The sequence below is a fragment of the Anomalospiza imberbis genome, chromosome 6, assembly GCF_031753505.1.
Source record: "Anomalospiza imberbis isolate Cuckoo-Finch-1a 21T00152 chromosome 6, ASM3175350v1, whole genome shotgun sequence".
Lineage (NCBI taxonomy): Eukaryota > Metazoa > Chordata > Aves > Passeriformes > Viduidae > Anomalospiza > Anomalospiza imberbis.
The window spans coordinates 4537291-4558149 of record NC_089686.1 but is presented as its reverse complement, the minus strand read 5'-3'; the positions used below and the strand labels follow the sequence as shown (position 1 = coordinate 4558149).

The window sequence follows — 20859 nt, the reverse complement described above, 5'->3', positions numbered from 1 at the left end:
AGTAAATAAAAATCTTCCCGGTAGCAGAAGATGTTGCTACTTCCAAGTCAGTTGAGTACTTTTGGAGGGAGGGGGTGGGGGAATCATCAGATACTTTTGGGTCTCAGGTGCATGTTCTTAGGGCCAGAGGCAGAGGGGAAGGAGCTGGACAAAGCAGGGTCAAGGTGGGGCTTCCATTAGGCTGAGACACCAACATGTGGTTGATGCAGTTGAAGATGTCTCTGCTTGTTGCAGAGGGCTGAATTAAATGAGATTTAAAGGTCCCTCCCAACCCAAACAATTCTGTGACAGAGGACCTGGCCACTGGTAGTGATGCCTTAGGATTTTAGCTTTTATATTTTTCAAATTCTTTACTGCATTACTCTAAACTCCATATGGAGTGTTAGTTAACTAGACACATTTTGGTCAGACAAAACAATCCCTCTAGGCCTGAAATCCAAGGACACCCTACTGCCTCAGACCCCAAAAGTATAAACAAAAGTGAATTTTTTTTGGGGGGGAAAGCAAACTGGGGGTGTATAACTTCATTACCTGAAGCTGTAATTGGAGGATTAACCCTTGATATGTAAATGGACCAAACTTATAATTGTCTGAAAAACTCGTGACCATTGTCCAGCTTGTTTGTAGCCCCTCAGAGGCTCTGACTGCCCAAGGTGTACCTACTGAAGGCCTTTAATAAATACCTGCTCTTATTCTTTTCATCTTGTCTAGCCTCTGTTCTAGGTGGCCACTCCAAGGCATCAGTAGCCAAGACATCACTGGCTGTGGGTGTTGGTTGGAATCTGAAATGCAGGGAGCTCTCAGAACTTTGGGCCTGTTAAGCAAAAGCTTAGAATTAAACACAGGAGACCTTGGAAGAGGCTTCCAAACTTAGGTGCTAGAACAGAGAATGTGGATTTGTAGTTTAAAGCAGAGACGTGTTAAGCTAAGTGGAGGAAAGTTTAGAGTTTTAGAGTTTAAGATAAAGAAAAAATAAAAGCAGTTACAAAGGTAAATAAGGAGTTTAGAATGCTGCACTGTAGGTTTTTGTGTCACAGCATGATTGGCTAAGAGAGCTTGCACTGTGCATGAGTCCATAAGACAAAATATTTAAGGATTGGGTCAAAACCGTAAATATCCTTGTTGGCAGTGTTTTATTGGTCAGTAAGTCCTTAAAAGGTCTTATAATTACTAAGGGTCTTGTGACCTTCTGAACCATGCAGTGAAGATGTGAGCCGAGCTCACCCTTCCTGCCTATGCAGAAGATAAGAAAATAAACCACATCATCTAAAAAACTCAGAGGTCCCATCTCTAACTCATTCAAAATTCCTTCAAAAATCCCCATATGTGGTCTGGAGTGTTTGGAGTGGTTTAGTGTGTCCTGCAGCACCACTGCACATCTTCACATTGTCATCTTGGAGTGGATGTTTAACTGGTGCTGTTTGTCTTATTTCCAGGACTTGCCTGCTAGGGAAGGCTAAAAATCGATCACACTGTGTTTTTCTGTTACAAAATCAGGGTATTAAAGAGTGAGTTCTTGGGCTGATTCACTGAAAAGAGCAACTCATGTTAATGTCAACCAGAGATCAGTGTACAAACATGCAACCCCCAAGGGTATTAAAATTGCTTCAGGTTTAGTAGGTATTTCTTGCAGTCATTAGGTGAGATTTTAGAGAGTTACTCTACTTCCTGGCATTTGCAAAATACAGGAAATCCTGGTTAAAGTCCAGTTTTGCCTCAGTGAACAAAACATATGAGACTGTAGAGTGCCTTCAATGTGAACGTTCTCAATTAAATCACACCTGCTTCTGAGGGGTCACTTTTGGATCTGGTTTAGCATCTTTGGTGACATGGACAGTGGGATTGAGGGCAGCACCGAGGGGCAAGGTGTGAGCAGCCCAGCCCACCCTGTGTGACTGTGGCACACACTGGTGGGGCTGGAGGACCCTCCCCTGCCTGGCAATCAAATGCTTTGCTGATATTCTCAATGCTGAGCGGGGATATCCAACAGTTTTTAAGCCAGTGAGAGCTCAGACAGAGTAAGGACTTCAGAATTTGAGTCTTTAAAATCCATATAACATGACTGGGCACAGCAGTGAGGTGAAGGGTTCTTTTCTCTGCGAGCCTTGGAAGTTGTTTTGGATTGAGTTTTTCAAATCAAGTAGCATTTGCTGCATGCTTCTGATTTCGCTAGAAGCAAGTAAAAGTTCAAAGTGAAGTCTTCACTTCACTGTACATAAAAATTCCTTTGTAGGATACATCTGTTTTGATCTCACTTTGACTGTTTGTCTCTTCTGCATCTTGCATCTAATTTGTATTCCAGTGGGATAAAATGAACTCGATAATGGCCTTTTAGCTTGTCATCTTAAAACACAGGCTCAGCCTCGAAGAGCCAATAAAAGTCATGTTTATCAGAGTCTTACAGTCTAGTGATTGGGAATGGACTGACCTGCTGGCTTCAGGGACATATGCAAAGTGGATTTTAGATGGATCTTGTAGCTAGTGCTGTTCAAAACTAGCAAACAGCGCGGTTTTGGATCTGAGCACTGTTCCAAAATAAGTTAAAATCAAAGAAACACTTTTATGTCTTTATCAGGCATTCACACACTGTGCTTCCCATTGGGAGCATCTGCCCTACCCAGGGTATCTAAAAGCCATATGACCAGGTGGGAGCAAGTCACATTACTGCCATCACAGCCAGGGGGAGGAAGTGGGTGCATTCAGATTATACCAGGTTATAATACACCTGCAAGAGAGGTTATACCAGGTTATATATATATATACACACACACACATATATACTATATTATATATATTATCTCTATAATATATATAATATATATATTATATATATATATATATATATATATATATATATATATATATATATAAAATACACCTGTAAGAGAGGTATACCAGGTTATAATACACCTGTAACATTACCAGTTTCTCACTACTCACTTTATAAAGATGTTGGTGCCTGGTCTGGTTCAAACTTTGGCATCCAAAGTCCAATGAGATGAATCCCATTATCAACATGGAAATTCATTGTTCCCTGTACTTGTGCAGCTGTTTTCCTTTAGCAGTGATGATTTGCCCTCCTTGGGTGTGTGGGACCACACCTGTCATCCTCTCTGGATCAAAAAACCTGTGATTGCCTGGAGTTCATCTCCAGCTGTGATTGCAGCTTCAGTGAGAGGAGTAAATAATCTTTACTTGTGCAGTAGGTCCCTGAAATATGGATGAGTAACCAGTGCCAGCAGAGCTGGGGTAAGCCAAGGAGCAGAGTGTGCTTTGATAGCATCAGCCCCTCTGTGCTGGGAGCGTGCAGGGCTTGTTAGTGGATGTGATTCAGCACTCCCCAGTCCTGACTCTGCTGCCAGGGCTGGTTTGCTGTCTGGTTAGTGAGTCAGCAAGCTTGCAGCTTCACTCTGCCTTCGTCTGGATGAATATTTACTGAGCCCAGGGACACAGTGCTGCAGGGAGGGTGGGGAGAAGCGAATGGGATGTGGAGCAGAGGCCTCCAGCCAAGGGGACTGGCATGAGGAATCTGTCCTGAGACATGCTGTGGTGGGTTCTGTGTTGGCCAATTCACACCTTATTTGTTGGAACCCAGGGCACAGGGAATATTTCTCTGTCTGCTCTGAGGGGTCCTGACCCCCAGAGAAGCACTGCCTTTAACCTTTGCCCATGGAGAGAGGTTCCAAGACTTCAGGATACACTGGAGTCTACAAGGGTGTGAAATAGGTAATAGAGAATAGTGTAGTTTGCCACAGGGTGAGAAATTTAGGTTTTAGGGTATTTAAGTATGGAAGTATGTTGCTATTGGACACGAAATGAGTACACAGAAGCTTGGTAAGTTCAGAAGAGAAAAAAGAGAGCATTTAATTCAAACATCTGGTATTTACAGAATTTTTAAGGGGACTGTGGATTGGAGGATGGAATTACCACCTCTCCAACCACACTGGTCAAACTAACAGTCCATCAATTCTCTCTTCTCACAAAGAAGAATGCAAAACAATCATTATTTACATGAACAGTGTGTGAGAACTCCAGTAGAAATATGTAAACGTTATCAGAAGGCTAAAGAAGTTTCATGAGAACTTTAAAACTTTCAAAAGAACTATAAAAGAAAACCTAACACTTTTAAAAATCAGGGCAACAGAAGTAGACAAGAGGCAAGATGGAGGTCATTGGGTATTGTCCCAAGCTGCTGCTGCTTCTTCTTCTTCTTCTTCTTCATTTACTCCATTTTCTGCAGTGTTGGTGGCACAGAGTGATTGGACAAGAAAAGCCACAGTGCAGAGGTTACGTGGACAAACAAGGGATGAGTTATTGGTAGAAAGGTAGAAATAAAGTAGGTTTTAAGAGTTAATTGGAAAAAAAGCTTTAAAAGACCTTAAAACTGTACATCTTGTAGCCATTTTGTGGTGTGTTCCTGTGCACTAAGTCTGGTATAGACAGTGTACCAACTTTCTTATAAGATAACAATAAAACAACGACCTAAAGACCGCAAAATCGTCCCGTGCATCTCTCAACCCTGACGCAGAACTGTTACAGGAGACTTTCCCCCATCAGGGGAGCCCCCTGTGGGCCCCAACATGAGGGGCAAAAACCGATACTTATTCACTGATTTCCTTTCCTAATAATGCTGGTGCTGGTGCTGCAGAGCTTTGGTGAGTGCCCCATCAGGTTTTGCCTTAACTGGGAGCAGGTGTGGAGGGTGCAAGCCTGCACCTGGGTTGTCATTTACACAGTGCAGTTACACTGCTCTGATTGTGATTCACACTGCAGGCTCCTTGACAAATAGGGACTCCTGAGGGAAAATAATTGGACTGTAGATACATGATAGAATCATTTAGATTGGAAGACACTCCTGAGTTCATTGAGTCCAGCCATTCCCCCAGTACTGCCAAGCTCATCACATGTCCCCAGGTATCAGATCCACACATCTTTTAAATCCCTCTAGGGATGGGGACTCAATCATTGTCCTGGGCAGCCTGGTCCAGGGCTTGACAAGTCTTTCCACGAAGAAATCTTCCCTAATATCCAATCTAAACTTCCCCTGGCTTAACTTGAGGTCATCTCCTCTTGTCCTGTCTCTTGTTCCCTGGGAACAAAGCCCAACCTCCCCTGGCTGTGCCCTCCCGTCAGGGAGTTGTGCAGAGCAAGAAGGTCCCCCCTGAGCCTCCTTTTCTCCAGACTGTTCCCCCCCAGCTCCCTCAGCTGCTCCTCATCAGACTTGTGCTCCAGACCCTGTTATTATTTATTGTTTATTACGAGGAGCATCACCCTGAGAATACGAAAATTTAGAACATGTTCCAGGCTGAAAGCACAGAACTTGAAGCAAACAACAACATACGAAGAACTGTTGCAAAGGTACCTGGAAACTTAGTTTAGTCTTGAATTTTGGAGGGAAGCCCCCATATTTTCCCACTCTGGTGCCTTGCATGAACATGAAGTGAGTAAGGTGGCACAGGCCTGCGGATTTTACGTTGACTTGTAGTCTTGCAGTAGTTACTTGGAGTAACTGTTTTGCCATCTTGGTAAGTCTGCCATCTCATTGCACTTGTGGATGGATTGGAGAGAGGGACAAACCTTCCTCCTCTCTCTTCCACTCCATATTTATTTTACTCTTTTCTTCAGCACACATAGAACAGAGATAGAGAGCACAGAGGAGGGATCAGAAATGGAGGAGCAGAAATTGATGGCCAAAGCTCAGTCTTGTGTAGCCAGAGAAGCTGATGCTTTTCAAACTGAAATCTTGATGGAAGTTCTAAGTACCAATTCCACATAGTTTTAAGCAGTTTTGTATCGTCTTCATTTATTGTGCAACTGTTTTAGGAGGCAGAGATGGCTGGGGGGAAGATCTGAAAGATTGCTTTGAGGAGTTGAATTTGGCTTCTGACTTGGTGTTGAAACAATGGCTGATTCTCCTTTGAATAAAAAAGGCAGCAACTCTTAGATTCAGTCACGTTCTGTTGTTAGTGCTGAAATTGTCTGAAAGAAGTGTCTGGAATTGCCTGACATTGTCTCATGCGTTTCATCCTCACCATTGTTAAGGTTCATTAATGATTCCATTATAAACCCCTATTTGCAGAAATGGTTTTCTAAAAGCAATCTCTGTGTTATATTATTATGTTGTTTATATTATATAAATGCTCAAGGACTAGACATGTATTAATAGGGAGCCTTGTGATTGTGGAGCCAGCAATTACTTGACTGGTGATTACTCTATCACAAACTCTGCTGACTCTCAGCACTTCGAACAGGAGAATAAAATTCCTTCTGCAATTTGGGAAGATAATTTCCTTTGGAATAGTGGTTGTTAACAGTGCTGGAAATCCTCTGAATGCAGATAAGCAGTAAAAGCCATTTAGCTCAAGGCAGTGCAGTTGATGCTTTGGAATAGACTGTCATGGTGGAGAGCCTTGTGAGTCACCAGGGATATAATGAAGATGCTAAAGGAGATCTCCATGCCTTTCAGGACAGGACGTGCTGGGTGGAAAACCAGGCAGCTGTAACCCTTTTTCTTCCCTGGACTCCTTCCATGATGTGTCCCACTGGGAGGGATGGCTGTGGGAGTGGGATGAGGTACTTTGTTCCTCCTTTCCATAGGGTTAATCACTGTGTCACTGTGCCCCAAGAGAAAAGTGAGGCCACTCAGTCCCCAAAGAGGGACAAGAGAGCAGCTTTACAGGAATGTGAAGGGCAAGATCTAGTGATCATGTCCTGCTTGGTTGCTCCAAGAACCCAAGAATCCCTTCCTACCTCCCTGGGTACAGTGGGGTCACCGGCTACCTCTTCCATGAGGATACCACAGGATAGTTGTCCCCATGTGCCAGCCTCTTCTGTGGCTGCAGCCAGAGGATGATCCAGCTGGGACTCTGCTTCCTTCCTTCTCCTCCCTGAGGGTTAGGGAAGGGACCAGTCCTTGCACACACACCCCAACCACAACACATTATTGTGTAAATCCTGTGAGATTCCAGCACCGTGCTTGAGGAAGCCCAAGATGGAGAATTCTAACCCAGCTATTCTTCATCCTTTTCAAACCACTTTGGCCTTCCCTAGAGCCAGTGGCTTCTCCCTCTTTGGTGGGATAGCGGGGAAAGAAGGACCAAGCCTTGTGCCAAGAATCTCCAATCTCAGCTGCTGTCAAAAGCACAAAGACTATAGATAAAAGGGTTAGTACCCTTAAAATTTCAGCAACTTTTCCAGCAGATTCTGGTAGAGCTAAGCTGCCTTTCTGGTCATTCCCTTCTTATTTCCCCTTGTTCCAATAGCAAACACCTTGAATATAAATGGTAAATGTTTCTCCCTACAAATTATTGGATAAGACTTGATAGTTGATCTCTTGGTGAAGAACTCTGGAGCCAGGGCTCTTAGAGGTGTCAGTAAGCACTTCCTGGCAAAGGAAGCTCCCAGCACAGTGCTGGTTTCAGAAGGGGATGAGATCTTCTAAGAGTTCCAGAAGTTGTGTAAGTTGACACCGGTTTGCTCAGTGAATCTTTTCCATTGCTCCAAGTGAACAACTTCCAAAAATACTAATAGTAATAATAAGGAAGTAGAAGAGAAAGGAGGTATCAGGGAAAGAGGGACAAAACATGTCCTGGCTGTCTCAAGGGAAGTGAGGCAGAAATGTAGACCAACCATAGCCTATATATATATATATATATATATATATATATATATATATATATTTCTGCATCTGTCTTGGTTGTGACAATTTTTGTAGGGTGTTAGAAGAGCCTCCTGCAGTACCACTGCTTTATTATCAGACACAGACCTGGATGTCACCTGTTCTTTTGCCCGAGGCATTCCCAATTTAGCAGCTCTATAGGAGTCCCATTATTCAAAGTTTACTTAAAATAATTACTATAATCATCTGTATATTGTCACAGTGTAAGGAACCAGAAAATTGCATTGCATAATTCCCTTGCAGTTGTCTGAGAAATCTCCCGTCTGCGTTGCCAGCACAGCGCAGAGATTTGATGTGAAATCCCAATTTCCTGCAAAGGGGCTGCCACGATTTCGAGTTCGCGAGGCGCCGCCGCTGATATATTTATATTTTATCTGCCGCGCTCAACAATTGAATGAAAGAGAAGTGTTGGCAGAGGTCAAGCATTGTTTGAACGAGTTGCAAATGGTTTCCCAGGGAAACAGCAAATCAGTACTCGTAGGCTCCTGCAGCATCTCCAGAACAACATCCAGCCACCAGCCATAGCCCCGTGTTTGCTGTAGTTCTCGGGACCAAGGGCGATGCAGACTAAAGCCAGAGCGAGCAGCTGAGTAGGAGAGCAGTTCCAGAGGATGAGGAAACATTCGGCAAGAGTGGCACCGCTACCATCTTACAATGTTTCTGAAGTAAATTCGCCTGTGCCAGACGGTAAATGCTTTTTTTTTTTTTCCCCCTGTAAATCCCATCCTAGGCAGGAGTTCACTCCGCTTGCTCCTCCTGCTCCGTTCCGTGCAGAGTAACAGAAATGTTGTGTGTGTGTATGTGTGTGTGTGTGTGTGTGTGTGTGTGTGTGTGTATTTTTAAAGTAATGCTCAGCTAGCATTTTTAGCACTTTAATATCATCTGGGATAAGTGGTAGTTAAATTTCTGTTGCCTGTGTTCAACTGTTGTGTGAGTGATTCCTGAGGAAGAAACTGATGTTGAAATGTGAGCAACGGATAAAGTTGTACTTCAATTCTGGCTTTTAAAATTATGTGAAATTAGGTCCATGTAATGCTGTTGGCTTTTCTGGAGTATTTTACTGTGGTGCTCTAGATTTATTAGATTGTGGTGCTCTAGATTTATCTTTTCTTGTGAAGACAGAGGCACCAACTTTTTTTGTGCTTGCTGTCCCTGAGCTCAGTATAGCAGTTGTCCCCTTAAACTGCTTTTTTTCCCCCCTCATTTTCAGAAATGTCAGCTCTTAAGCAATTCTTTAATACAGAAAAACCACAGAAATACAGAAACTACAAGATAGAAACTGGGAATCCTTTTGTATGCTGTTTATCAGACAGTAGAACCTTTTTCCTTTTAGGAGTGCCCATCAACTTCACATCACGCCTCAGAGTCATGGGGAGTGTGGTGATGTTGTCCAGCAGGAGATTTGACTCTCCTGATAGTGAAACAAATAAAAGTCAGAGTGCTGAAAATTTACAGTAGGTGCACGTGCCATATAAATCAGAGGTCAAAAGGGAAAGCTTTCTTAAAAACACTCCTGATGTTCAGGTTTCAGTTTTTGACTTAAATGTCTGTAGAAATCTCAGGCTTTAACTGCACCATTTGAGTTTATAATCCTCAGTGTCAGATGTTCTGAAGAGAGATGTGTGGTACTTCCCCAAGGTGCTTGTTGTGCCAGAAACGAGCTGTTTTCCCAGCAGGTGTGTGTGGTGAGGACACTGGAGCTGTAAAACTGCAAGGTGCGTGCGCTGTCTCTGGTTTGAGCCAACCAGCAGTGGAAATGTAATTCCTTTTTGTGAGTTGAATTCATCCAGGAGGAAAACAAAGCAAGAGCCACGGTCCAGCGCTGGTCAGCAGAGCGTGACCTCCAGTTCTTCGATCTACCTGGCTCAGGCTGCCTTCAGTTACAGACAGGGCTGGGGATTGATAGACCAGGCAGTAGTTTGTGTTGTTTTTCTCAGAATTGTACTTGTGATATTTAGAATTCTGCAAGCTTAGTAGTTACCTAGTGTTTCTTCCTTGAGGGGAAAATACTTTAAGGAAAGCTGGAGGAGCTGAGTGCTTATTGCTGGTGCACAGCACCAGGCTTTAGGATGCGTGATATTGTGATTCATACCCTCACCTGCTTTTTTAGGAGCAGTGTTACGGCCAGGTGAGCAGGCTTTGCTGGTAAAATGGGGTGATTTGCTGCTCTTTATTTCTTGAGGGCTCAGACCAGGCTCGTGTCACGCCTGGTGGGGAATGCAGAGCATTAAAGATTGTCCCTGCCTCACAGGGCTCCAAGACAAGCTGTGATTGCCTTCAGCTTCAGCAGTCCAGCTGCTGCCAGGTGCCTCTGTTAGACCTGTCTTAACCTTCTGCCCAGGCTGGGCTGCAGCAGCAGTGTCAAAACTGCACTGCCTGGTTCCTGAGGGAGGGAAAATCCAGTATTCATAGGAGGAAAGGGCAATAGACTGGAAATGACTACATGACAGCACTTGTCATATCCAACAGGCTGCAAATGGAAAGGTTCTTGCTCGGGAGGGACCTGGCCAAGCTGAATTAATACAGGACCCATACATTAAATGTGTGTGCAGCTGGTTTTTACTGATCAGCAAAGACTTTAGCATGAATTCCCAAAGAATCCTAATGGGATAGGGCAGCCAGCTTCCCAAAAGCACTGCATCTGTCCCCCCTTCCTTTCCCCAGCATGAGGGGGCACATGGAAGAGATTCCAGAGCAGCTTGGGCTGTGGGCCCGTGTGCCGGGAGGAGAGCAGGGGAGCAGTGTGCTCTGTGTGGGCAGTTCTCACACAGTTGAGCTTTGTGGCTTCCTGGATCCCTCCTGATAAAACCACAGGAACTGCTGACTCCTGGAGAGTGGAAATCCAGGCAAGAAGACTCCTTCGGTAGGGAAGGTGCACCCAGTGCTTGGAGAGAAGTGGTCAAAAGTGCTGCTCCTGTGGAGGGAAGTGGAGCAGAGAGCTGCCCAGAAGGGCTGGCACGTGGGTGAGTGGGAGGATGTGAGGTGTGGGCCAAGCTGGCACCACAGCCACCAAATCCTTTTGAGAAGGTGCCTTCACCTCAGCCTGGCCAGCCCCCACTCCCCAGCATCCGCCAGCTGTGTGGCATGGACACTGCTTGGAGGAGACCTATCCCAAAAATGCCACCATGGAAGGGCAGGGATGCGACCTGTCAGAGCTATTACCTCAAGGGCAGTGGAGAAAACAGATGGAAGTATCTCCTGGGATTGCAAAATGCAGCAATACAGTGATAAGTCCCTACTGTTGCCCCAGCTGCTTACCTGGAAAATGTTCTTTTAACCCACCCTTCCTCAAATGTGCTCAGTCAGGCTCTAAGTCAGGCAAGGGAGTTGAAGCATGTGCTCAGTGCACTGCAGTGCTGCCTTGGCCTGAGTCTGAGGCAGCCAGCCTTGGACTCGTCCACATCCATCTAAATCTAAGCCTTGGTAAGTACTGAGAAATTTGGGAGAGCTGGGACACCTGCAGCAGGTGATTCACCTCCCAGGATTGGTATCTGGGGGAGCTGGAATGAATCACTCCCTGGAGGCACCATCAGAGGCAACAGTTTGTGTAGGAAATAAATACAAAATAAAATAGAAATAAATACAAAATACAATATAAAATACAATATAAAATACAAAATAAATACAAATACAAATACTAAGTGTTGCTGAGCTGTCCATCAGTGTCACGGCTGCTGTTTTGGATCTTGGGACATCCATGATCCAGCCTGGATTTATTGCAGTGTTTCTTGAAAGTAGAAGCTGTATTGTAATTATTTGTTAATGAGGTACATATGAGTGATATCTGGGCTGTGGTGGGTGTAAATTCCTTTCACAACAACTTCATGTCAAAGCAGCCTCAAAGTGGCTTTCATTGAAGCTACTCTTGAGTTACAGCAGTGAAAATAAAAGTGAGAATTTAACTGGGAATGTCTTTTTATTTTTGGAAATGTCACCAAATTCTAGCAATGACAAGGTTAATTTTCAGAGGATTTTTTTTAATAGATTGTTAACCTTTTGGTTTGGAGTAGAGTGTAAAAATTGCGAAACAATTGGAAGCACACCTGATATAATTCATTACAAAATTCATAGCAGAGGGGGTTTTTATGGGATGGTGTGCAGCTTTGAATCAAATGATTTGTGTTCATCTTGCTTAGCCAGTGCTGAAGTGGTGGGAAGATGGTCTGATTCTGAGATTGGCTTGAATTCATGTTGGATCAGGTATAGCTGGGTCGGGGGGGGAAAGTCCTGTAGTCTGATGCAGCAAAGGATATCCCTTTGAATGTGTGAGTCCCAAAGGCCTCACTCAGAAGTTGTCACTGAGGTGGTCTCAGAGTGTTTCTGTAAGCAAAAACTTAAGTCCTGGAAGGAGACAAAGGGCCTTAATTCCCAGTGTTGTTCCCCTCTTTGCCTGGAAAAAATTCTGTGTGAAGGAGGAGATGTCCATCCCCTTCCCACAGGAGGTCAGTGTGTATTCTGCCTCCAGAGCTTGTCGTGGTTAATTCTGAGATTTCAACACAGCATTTGTTTTTCAATGGAGAAGCCATCAATGTTTTCTAACAGCAGAGTTCAGTCCAAAACGTTCTGCTCCAAATGAATGTTCTAATTTTTTTTTTTTGTAGGTCATTGTGTGTTGTAGAAGTTTTGATTTCAACATATAAAAATCATTCTTCATTTGCAGCACTCCCTTCTTCATTTCTTCAAATTCTTAAGTATGCTGTCATGCTCAGTAACTTTCAAATATGAGTAGCCACTGTGTTTCAAAATGCATATTCCAGCTGCCAGTTCCACCACAGATGTTCTCAAATAAGCCTCTTTCCCAGGATCTGCTCTGACACTCCCACACTGGCGCTGGTGTGTTATTTTTGGTGTCAAATCAATGACATTCCTTGTCCATGCTTAAAAAAAGCAGTGATATATTTGTTCGAGTTAGGCTGAAATAAGAAAAAATACTTCTGTATTTTTAACTATATTTTCAATAAAATGTAGCTGGAACAAAGATTTGAGCAGGAATTTGGGGTTTTTCTAGTAATTATTTTTATATGTTTTGAGGAAAGGCCTTGATCCAGAACAGTACAAACAGGAGCCATTAACTTAAGAAAAACAGAATTTGAGAAGTTCTCCAGAGTGGCCTTTGGGCTCCAGAACTCTGGAAAAGGCAGTCCACCACTTGCCTACACCCTGTAGCATGTTCACATCCTTCCTGCTAAGGTCTTTTTTCTGTTTTTATTGTCATTTTTTATTGCTGCAGGTATTGCACAGCAGGGTTGTTGCAGCCTGGATCCACTTGGTGCTGCTGTCCTTGGTCAGAGGCTTTAGGACACAGCACTGGGTGCAGACCACAGCACATTGGCTGGTTGGCACAAGAGCTTCCATCTCAGAGCAGGTTCTTCAGCACAAGAGCATGTGGCTGATGTGCAGAAAGCTGCATTTAGAGGCTTGTATTAATCAGGGTTGCACATAGAGACATCAGACTTGCAGCAATTAATGAGAGAAGCCCCATCTCAGGGATGAGCTGTTGACTGTGGGGAGATACCTTTGTGCAACTTACTTATCTATTTCCCACTTAGTTTATTCCCTACTTATATTTCCCACTTCTAAGTGGGAAATCAACTATTTTCCCCTTATAAAAGCCAAGGAGATGGGGGGGATTTTTTGACTGTCTAACTCAGATACCCCCTTTACAAATAGGCTGGGACTGCTCCTCTGGAAGGGTTATTTAGGTGTGAGGATGTAGAGTGGCACATCCCTTGATCAGGCAGTAAGTGAATTAAAGGATGTGAAATTTAAGTTCTCTTTGTTAATTTTATTGCAAGGATGGGAGGGCACGTGGAAGCTGTTGAGATTCCTGGTTGTAAGCAAAGCTGCTGTCTGCTGATCTGGAGTGAGGGCTGTGTACAGACGCTGAAGAGATAATTGGCAGAAATTGCTGATGGATGTCACTAGTAAACCACAACAAAAATATCTGCTCTTTCTGCTTTCTGCTCTTGACAATAGTTAATCATAGTACAAGAGAAATGCTGTACGCCATCACTGAGTCATTTGTTTTTCATTATAATCTGAAAATCTTTTCCCCTAGGATATAAAAAAAAAAAACAAACAAAAAACCGATAACCTTCTCATCCCCTTCAAACATGAAAACTTCCAGAACAAGGCATCACTCTGAACAGACATCTGTGCATTACTAATACACAGAGACCATTGCAGTGTTTAAATGGAGAACATTCTCTCCAAATGCCTGAGACATGCTGAAAGGAATTTTCTTCACTGAACGAGAAATGCTTATTCCTCAAACCTGTGTGGCCTGCTGCTGGCAAAGCATGTGTGCTTGTTTTCTTGATGTTGCTTGGCTTTAGTAAAATGTAACCACGACTTCACATCCCTGGTCAAATTGCTGGTTCTGAGCACATTAAAAGTTGGGGAGTTTGCCAGTGTGTGTGCCCAGACCACTGGGCTGGTTGTACTGGTGTGCTGTGGGTTTGCACCAGTGCAGTGAAGGGCACAATTTGATTTCACAGGCAGTGGCTGGGATAAAATAAGCTATGGACTTAAGTCACTGAGGATTGATGGTGTTGCATACCCCGCTCCCAGCTGTGTGCTAACAGTAGCAAACAATCCAATTAAAGCTGTGGTTAATCCAACCTAATGAGGTTTTGTTGTAAAATGGACAGAAGCAGCTCTCTTCACCTCTCCCAACAGCAGCACCACTCAACACCCTTTCCATGTGCATCCAGTATTTCCCTGGCTGCAAAACTCACATCATCTGCTCCTTGCTATGCATCAGTAAGAGCAGAATTCCACTGGGAGAGCTTCCTGCCCTCCCCTGCTCAAGGGGAGCTCGTGCACAGGCTCTGGAACGCTGGGGCTTGTGGGGTGTGAGCGTGTCCATCACCAGGGTGGGTGCTGCTCCTGCAGGTACCACTGCAGGGTAAAAGGAATGTTGGCAATTCTTTCTCCAGGGCCCAATTTAGCAGGAACGTTCAACTGACGTGTTTTCCACACCACAGCAGACCCACTCCTACCTCCATCCATCTGTCAAAGCCCAGTGATGGTTTCCGTGGCAGTGCAATGGAGGCATCCTTTTGTCAGCACAGAGACAATGAGAAATCAGGAGCTGGGATTTTGAGGACACAGTAAAATAAGACTATTTTAATACTGAATGAGCAAAAGGCAGATTGTAGGTGCCTTGAGTGGCCTTTTGGCAAAGCTGCTCTCTCTCTCTCCTGACTGTGGTGGTAGCCAGAGGTGACCAGTGCTCTGCAGGGCTTTGGGAATATAACACGCAGAAATTGTTCAGCTCATTTCCATCACCTATTTAACCATCGATCTCATTGTGTAATCAAATAAAGAGAATGTGTTTTGGCGCATCCCATCAAGCCAGATGTTGCTGTCTCTAAATGAGCCAGCACTTCGTGTCAGTAATGCGGTGTCGTGAATGCACAGATGGCTTTTGGAAGGGAATTCGGTTACCTGTTTGAGAGGTTCTAAATTTCCATCAGGGCAGTTGGATAAAAAAGAAAATAAAAGGATGCAATCAATCCTAAGATGATCTGGCCATAGAATTTAGTTCCAAGACTTCATTTTTGTGTTGCATTGGTTATTTCACTGGCAATCCATGTGATCCAGGACCAGAGGGAACAGTGTGAAGCTGTGTCCGGGGAGGTTCAGGTTGGATTTGTAACAGGTTCTTCATGCAGAGTGTGGTTGAGGAGTGGTCACAGCACCAAGCCTGGCAGAGCTCAAGGAGCATTGGGACAATGCTCTCAGGCACGTGGTGGGATTCCTGGGGCTGTCCTGTGCAAGGCCAGGACTTCATGATCCTTGCAGGTCCCTTCCAGCTCAGGATATTCCGTGATCCATGAGCAGCTGTGAGGCCGTTGTCCAAATGAGATTGCATGCGTTGGTTCTTATTATTCCAAACGCTGCGGTCACATGCTAAAGATGTCATATACTGGAAGATGATCTGAAGAGAGTTGGTTTTGAACCTCAGAGTGTAATCCTTCTCTCCAATCCCCCTGGAAAATAGCAAAGGGATTTTTCTAGCCAAGGCAAGGACACGTTTTCTCAGTGTGTGAGCTGCATCTGGAAACCTGACCATGGGCAGAAAACCACAAGTCATGTCTTGCATCTTTCAGAGGGGCAAGGGAGCTGTGCATTGTTTACAGGTGGTGGTGAAAATGCCAGCATGTGCTTCTTCTTCCTGCTTGAGTGGACATGATGACAGCAGCAGATGGGGCCACCTCCTCCCCCAGCTGGGACTCAGAATGGTGTTAAAGAACATGGAAAGGCTGGACTTGAGTGATATTAATCATGTGCTTTAGGTTAGTCACAGGCATAATTACCTTGCTAAATCAAAGTTCACTGGGATATGTGTATAATAATTAGTGCAAGACGGGGACAGACTTTGTTAGAGTCATGTGGAAAGCCACGTTTCCCCTTGCTGGTTTCTCTTTGGTCTCCATGTGCAGAGAAATGGCTACACATTTGCAGGGCAAGGAAATAGATTTGCTGAAACAGATTAAGAAATGAAGTAATTGTAAAAAATAGTAATTGTAAAAAAAAGGGGAAAGAGCATGGCTTTGTTTTTCTCCAATAATGAAAAATAATCCAGGTGGGTTTGGTGCATTAAGATGTATTGGATACAATAGTGTAAGGTACTTTCCATGTCTCCCTTTCCTCTTTGGTCAGCCCTATTGCTTTGACACTCAGTTACAACCTCCAAGAACACTTCCAGCACCAAGATCTGACAGTCTGGTGAGGTTTTTCTTGCTTGTTTTTTTCCCAATCTCTTCCAGTAGCATTCTCTTAAGATAGCAAATGATGCCCAAAATGTACATTAATTCTCAGCTGTGATTCATCCCTGCTAAAGCCACAAACTGTGTAAGAAGTCCTACCCCGTGTTAACATCTCTGCTCAGGGTGGCTGTTTAGGACCAGGTTGGATGAGGCTTTGAGCACCCTGGTCAGCTGGAAGATGTCCCTGTCCATGGCAGGGGGCTGGAACTGGATGATCTTAAGTTCCTTTCCAACCTAGACCATTCTATGATTCTGTTACTCCCTGTATGGAAGTTCAGTGGAAAATGCTGCTCTTGATCCCTCCAAGTTTGGAGGGACTTAGCGGATCCCTGCTCCACAGCTGAGAGTTGTGGAGTGAGACAAAGAACCAGAGTTCCATGAGCTCTGCCTTCCCTTCCTCTCCCGTGGGACAGCACTGCCCACCTGGGAGGCTTCACTGCTCAGCTGTGCAGATGGTGATTTGTTGTCACTGCTGCTGGCTCCAAGTTTGGAAAGTGAGCCCAGCGTTTATCTCTTCAGCTGTCCTATCAACAGATATCCTTAAAATATGTTCAGATTGAGCAGCATTAGGTGTCCCAGGCTTTCTCGCTGTAACAATGAAATATTGATAAATGGCTCTGCTGTCTGATTGCTTCAGGTATAAGGGAAGAAGAGTTCAGTAAATCAAGCAGTGACTTTCAATTTAATGCAATCTCTTGAATTACAGTTTTGGTTTCACCTGCTGGGTTTGTCAACGCAGAGGAGAAGATTCATGCCCTTCTGTTGTATCAGATACAAATAGCTCAGCTCTTTTTGCACGTGAGGAAAAATAGGCTTCCATCAAATTTTGGTCGCATGTCACCTGCTAGACTTCTGCTGAGTATAATGTGAATCTTGTTCTGAAATTAATCTGAATTGAGGCATAACATGTGTCTTTCAACATAATGAAATCTCTTTAAATGATGAATATCAAAATGAGGAGTGATGTGGAGCCAGCCACCTCGGTAGCTTCTTCTCCAAGGACAGGCAGCCAGCAAACACTTCCTCAAAATAAAACCTCTTTTAAGTTGTGGACCTGAAAAAATAGAAATGCCTTTTTGAACATTTCGCCTCAAAAGTAGCGATTAGCTTAACCTTGTGGAGGCTGGAACTAATTTTCAGGTGACAAATGAAGGTGTAACTCGCAAGAGTAACTTGCGAGATGTTTACTAAGTCTTACGAAGTAGGTGATGTTATTCTTGTTTGGCCAGTGGGAGAGGTAGCTCTTGGAGTTTTGAAATAAGTGGAACAAAGTCATGCAGGGAGTTGTGTGGCTGCTAGATCACTATTTTCTCCATTAAAAAGTAAATTTGTGAAGCTGAACGGCTTTTTAAAGGTCTGAAAACATCCGGTAGGCTCTAGAAAGCTCTTTAGAAAGTAATGCTCATCAAAAATTGAGAAGGGGCAACACAGTGCTTAGCTTGCTTCTCATCATGTAGGTCTTAATTTTTCAAAGTGGGTTTGTGGGTGTGCTGTCAGAGTGTGGGTTGTTCACTACTTTGACTAGATTTGTAGGACTTAATCATCAGTTGGAATCTAAACTTGGGTGCCCCCTTGAGTCAGAGTTCCTCATAATGGACAGAGAAGAAAGGGAAGAGCATCTTGAGAAAGATCATCTGGAGGGGGTCAGCTGCTGGTTCAGTCTCTTGTCTACTTGGTAGGTAAAAATTAACCTTGCAGGCTCTAAATAGGCTGAGAGAGGATTTTTTTTTTTCCTGTATAATTCTGTATTTTATACGTTGGTCTTTGTTAGACTTGGTGAACCCAGCACACCTTTAAGTCCATGGAAGATTGCATGAACCCACTGGCAAGAGTCCTGTCTCGATTCTTGAGTCTTGGATACAGCCCTTGCACTGGAATATACTTTCAAGTAGTAGTTGAGTTTGATGTGTTTTACTCAAAGTGCACTGGAATGGCTCGTGTTGCAACAAAGAATGTTCCCCTCTGGGATTTCTGCCACAGTTGTTACACGTGTGGCACCTTATGCATGGGGTTTGTGTCTACTTTTTTATTCTTTTCAATATGAAGTAGTTGGGATTATCATGGTAAATCCTTCCAAGTCATGGCAAGGTCAGTGGCTGCTCTGGGTATGGGTGTCGTCCACAAGTTCAGTTGAGATGGTCACCAGTTGATGTAGCAGCTGCAAAACAAGAAGTGAGTGATCTCAGCTGGCCATGAACACACATTTATTTCTGCCAGAATGGCCTGCCATCCTGACTTTCTGCTGAAGAAGAAGACTCTCTTGTGCTGCTCATGTGTTGACCTCTTACAGAGATACCTTCAATAAATTTGGAAGTCCTTGCACAATCAATCACCAGTCACGCTGATGGATTCCAGCACTGCACTCCTTGCTGTTGATTCCTGATTCTTAATGCAGCCCTTCATGCTCTTACTCATTAAATATGGTGTCCTACTCACTGGAAAATTTTTCATCTGGTACAACTGGTATTCCTGGGACTTGAGGCTTCTCTGCCACCTCATGCCTCTGTCCAGCCTCCGTGTGAAATGTCTCATCTTGGAGTTGTCTGCACGTAGCGGAGGAAGAAAAACAACTTCTCTGAAGATGTGGAGATTCTGATTTGGTGTTTGTAAACGCTTAAAATCGGCATCTTCAGTCCTGTAGCAGAAATCTTCATCCAAAAGACCTGTGAGTGACCGTGGCTTTGTTCCATACAAGAGTCTCAAGGATCAATCTGGAGGATGGAAAGAGGAAGCTCTCCTCTAGAGAGGCTCCCAGCACTGAGGGAGGCAGTGGTTCCTCAGCCCTCCTTCCCACCCTGAGGGGGAATGGTGAGCTCTCCTCTGGCCTGATTCAGTGTCAGTGCTCAGGAAGGGCCCCACGTGAGTACAAATTCCTTTGACTGTGCAGGCCCTGTGGACGGAGCCGTGGGGCTGAGAATACTCTGCAGCATGGGGCTCTCATTTCTTCATGGGGAAGACTGGTTTTCATGCAGCGCCTTTTTATCTGTAAGGGGGGAGAGAGTTAAGTATTTATTTACTCACTTATTTGCTTTATCCTGAGCAGAGCTGAAACCTGCAATTTTTGCCATGCGCTTCCTTTTGTGTGCATTTCACTGCCAGCCTGTTTGAAAGCCCCGCGTTCCTCCAGGGACTTTCCAGACAAAACTGATGCAAACTCTTTCTTCTCAGGTGCCTCACGATCATCTGTCATCCAATGCAAGCCAGGAGGCAACTGCCCCAGCAGACACAGAGGCATGACTAGGCAGCTCTCCCCTCTATCTGTTGCTGAAGATTCTGCTGCTCCCATTCTTGAGCTGCAGAATCGAAGTCCCTCGGGAATCTGTCGGCACAGCAGAGTCGAGAGGCAGAGCAGATCAGGTAGGAACCACTCCCGGTGCCACCGCGGGCCTGCCGGAGGCCTCTTCCCTCTGTCTCCGCAGAGATGGGGCAGGGCCCGAGCATGCTGAGGTTTGGTTTGCCATGTGCAGGTCCTTCCCAAGCCCGGGGGTGAGCGGGAAGGTGGCACGGACGGGAGGAGAAGCCTGGGATTCGCAGGTACATGAGGTGCGTTAGGTGCCCGGCACAGCGTGAAGATCCTCAGAGAGCTGGTTAACCCTAGTGCACGGTTAGGGTTTCACAGAGTGGTTGTGTCTCCTCAGCTTCAGCCTGGCCACACACCAGGGCCCTTAGGAGTTCCTTCTCAAAGACAGTGATGACCTCAGCTCGTGCCACGGGTGGTCTGGTGAAGAGGAAGAGAAGGAGCGGCAGGTGGAAGGATTTCTAGGGAAGACCATCACAGCTCAGATCATCGGTCAGCTTCACTGCAGAACTTCGCTGCAGAAGTTTAGCTCAAATGAGCCTGTAGGTGTGGTGAACACTGACCTCTTCACCATGGTGTCCATCCAGCAGCTGCAGGGATGGGATGGGAGCAGTTACAGTGTGCAGCCACAGGCTTGTGAGTCTGCTAAACCACACTGTTGAGGAGAAGAGACTTTAAGTGAGTGAAATAATTTAACTGTCCAAGCTTTCTGGAAGGAAATTACTTGATTGCCCAAGTTCTTTGGAAGACTGCCTGTGTAGATACTGTGAGCAAAAAGGGAAGGAAGAACAGGATGGATCTCCCTTGCACTCTGGACCTGGGGGAGCTGAGCCTTCCTCTTGTCACTGGACCTCTGATGGCAGCAAGAGTCATCCATTTCCTCCTTGTGCTGGAAAACAGAGGGATCTCATGCTCCAGGAGTACTCTCTTGATGGAAAGCCTCAGAAGAGTATTGGAGGTGATCACTGCTGCAAGGAGTTGATGCAGCATCTTGCAGTTAAGATCATAGCTAAGATATCAGAAAACCAAATCTTGTTTTTCCAGATATTAGGCTGAAACAACTGCGCATGGTGGCACTAAGGAACATCCAAAGTCAGAATCCATCTTCT

At 44.7% G+C, this 20859-nt stretch overlaps 1 protein-coding gene across 3 annotated transcripts in view; it reads left to right on the top strand.

Annotated features, from left to right (window-relative positions):
- Positions 1–20859, top strand: part of SLC35F4 (solute carrier family 35 member F4) — a 116405-nt gene that overhangs the window by 74986 nt on the left and 20560 nt on the right. Inside the window, exons 1-2 of one of the 3 annotated variants that reach the window (XM_068192094.1) lie at positions 8109–8365; positions 19621–19809. The exons of 1 other annotated variant lie outside the window; for it this stretch is intronic. In XM_068192094.1, coding sequence (XP_068048195.1) covers positions 8290–8365; positions 19621–19809 — 265 coding nt within the window. In that variant the 5' untranslated portion in view covers positions 8109–8289. Of the gene's footprint in view, positions 1–8108; positions 8366–19620; positions 19810–20859 lie in introns of those variants that run through there. One more of the 3 variants, XM_068192093.1, reaches the window with a different exon arrangement.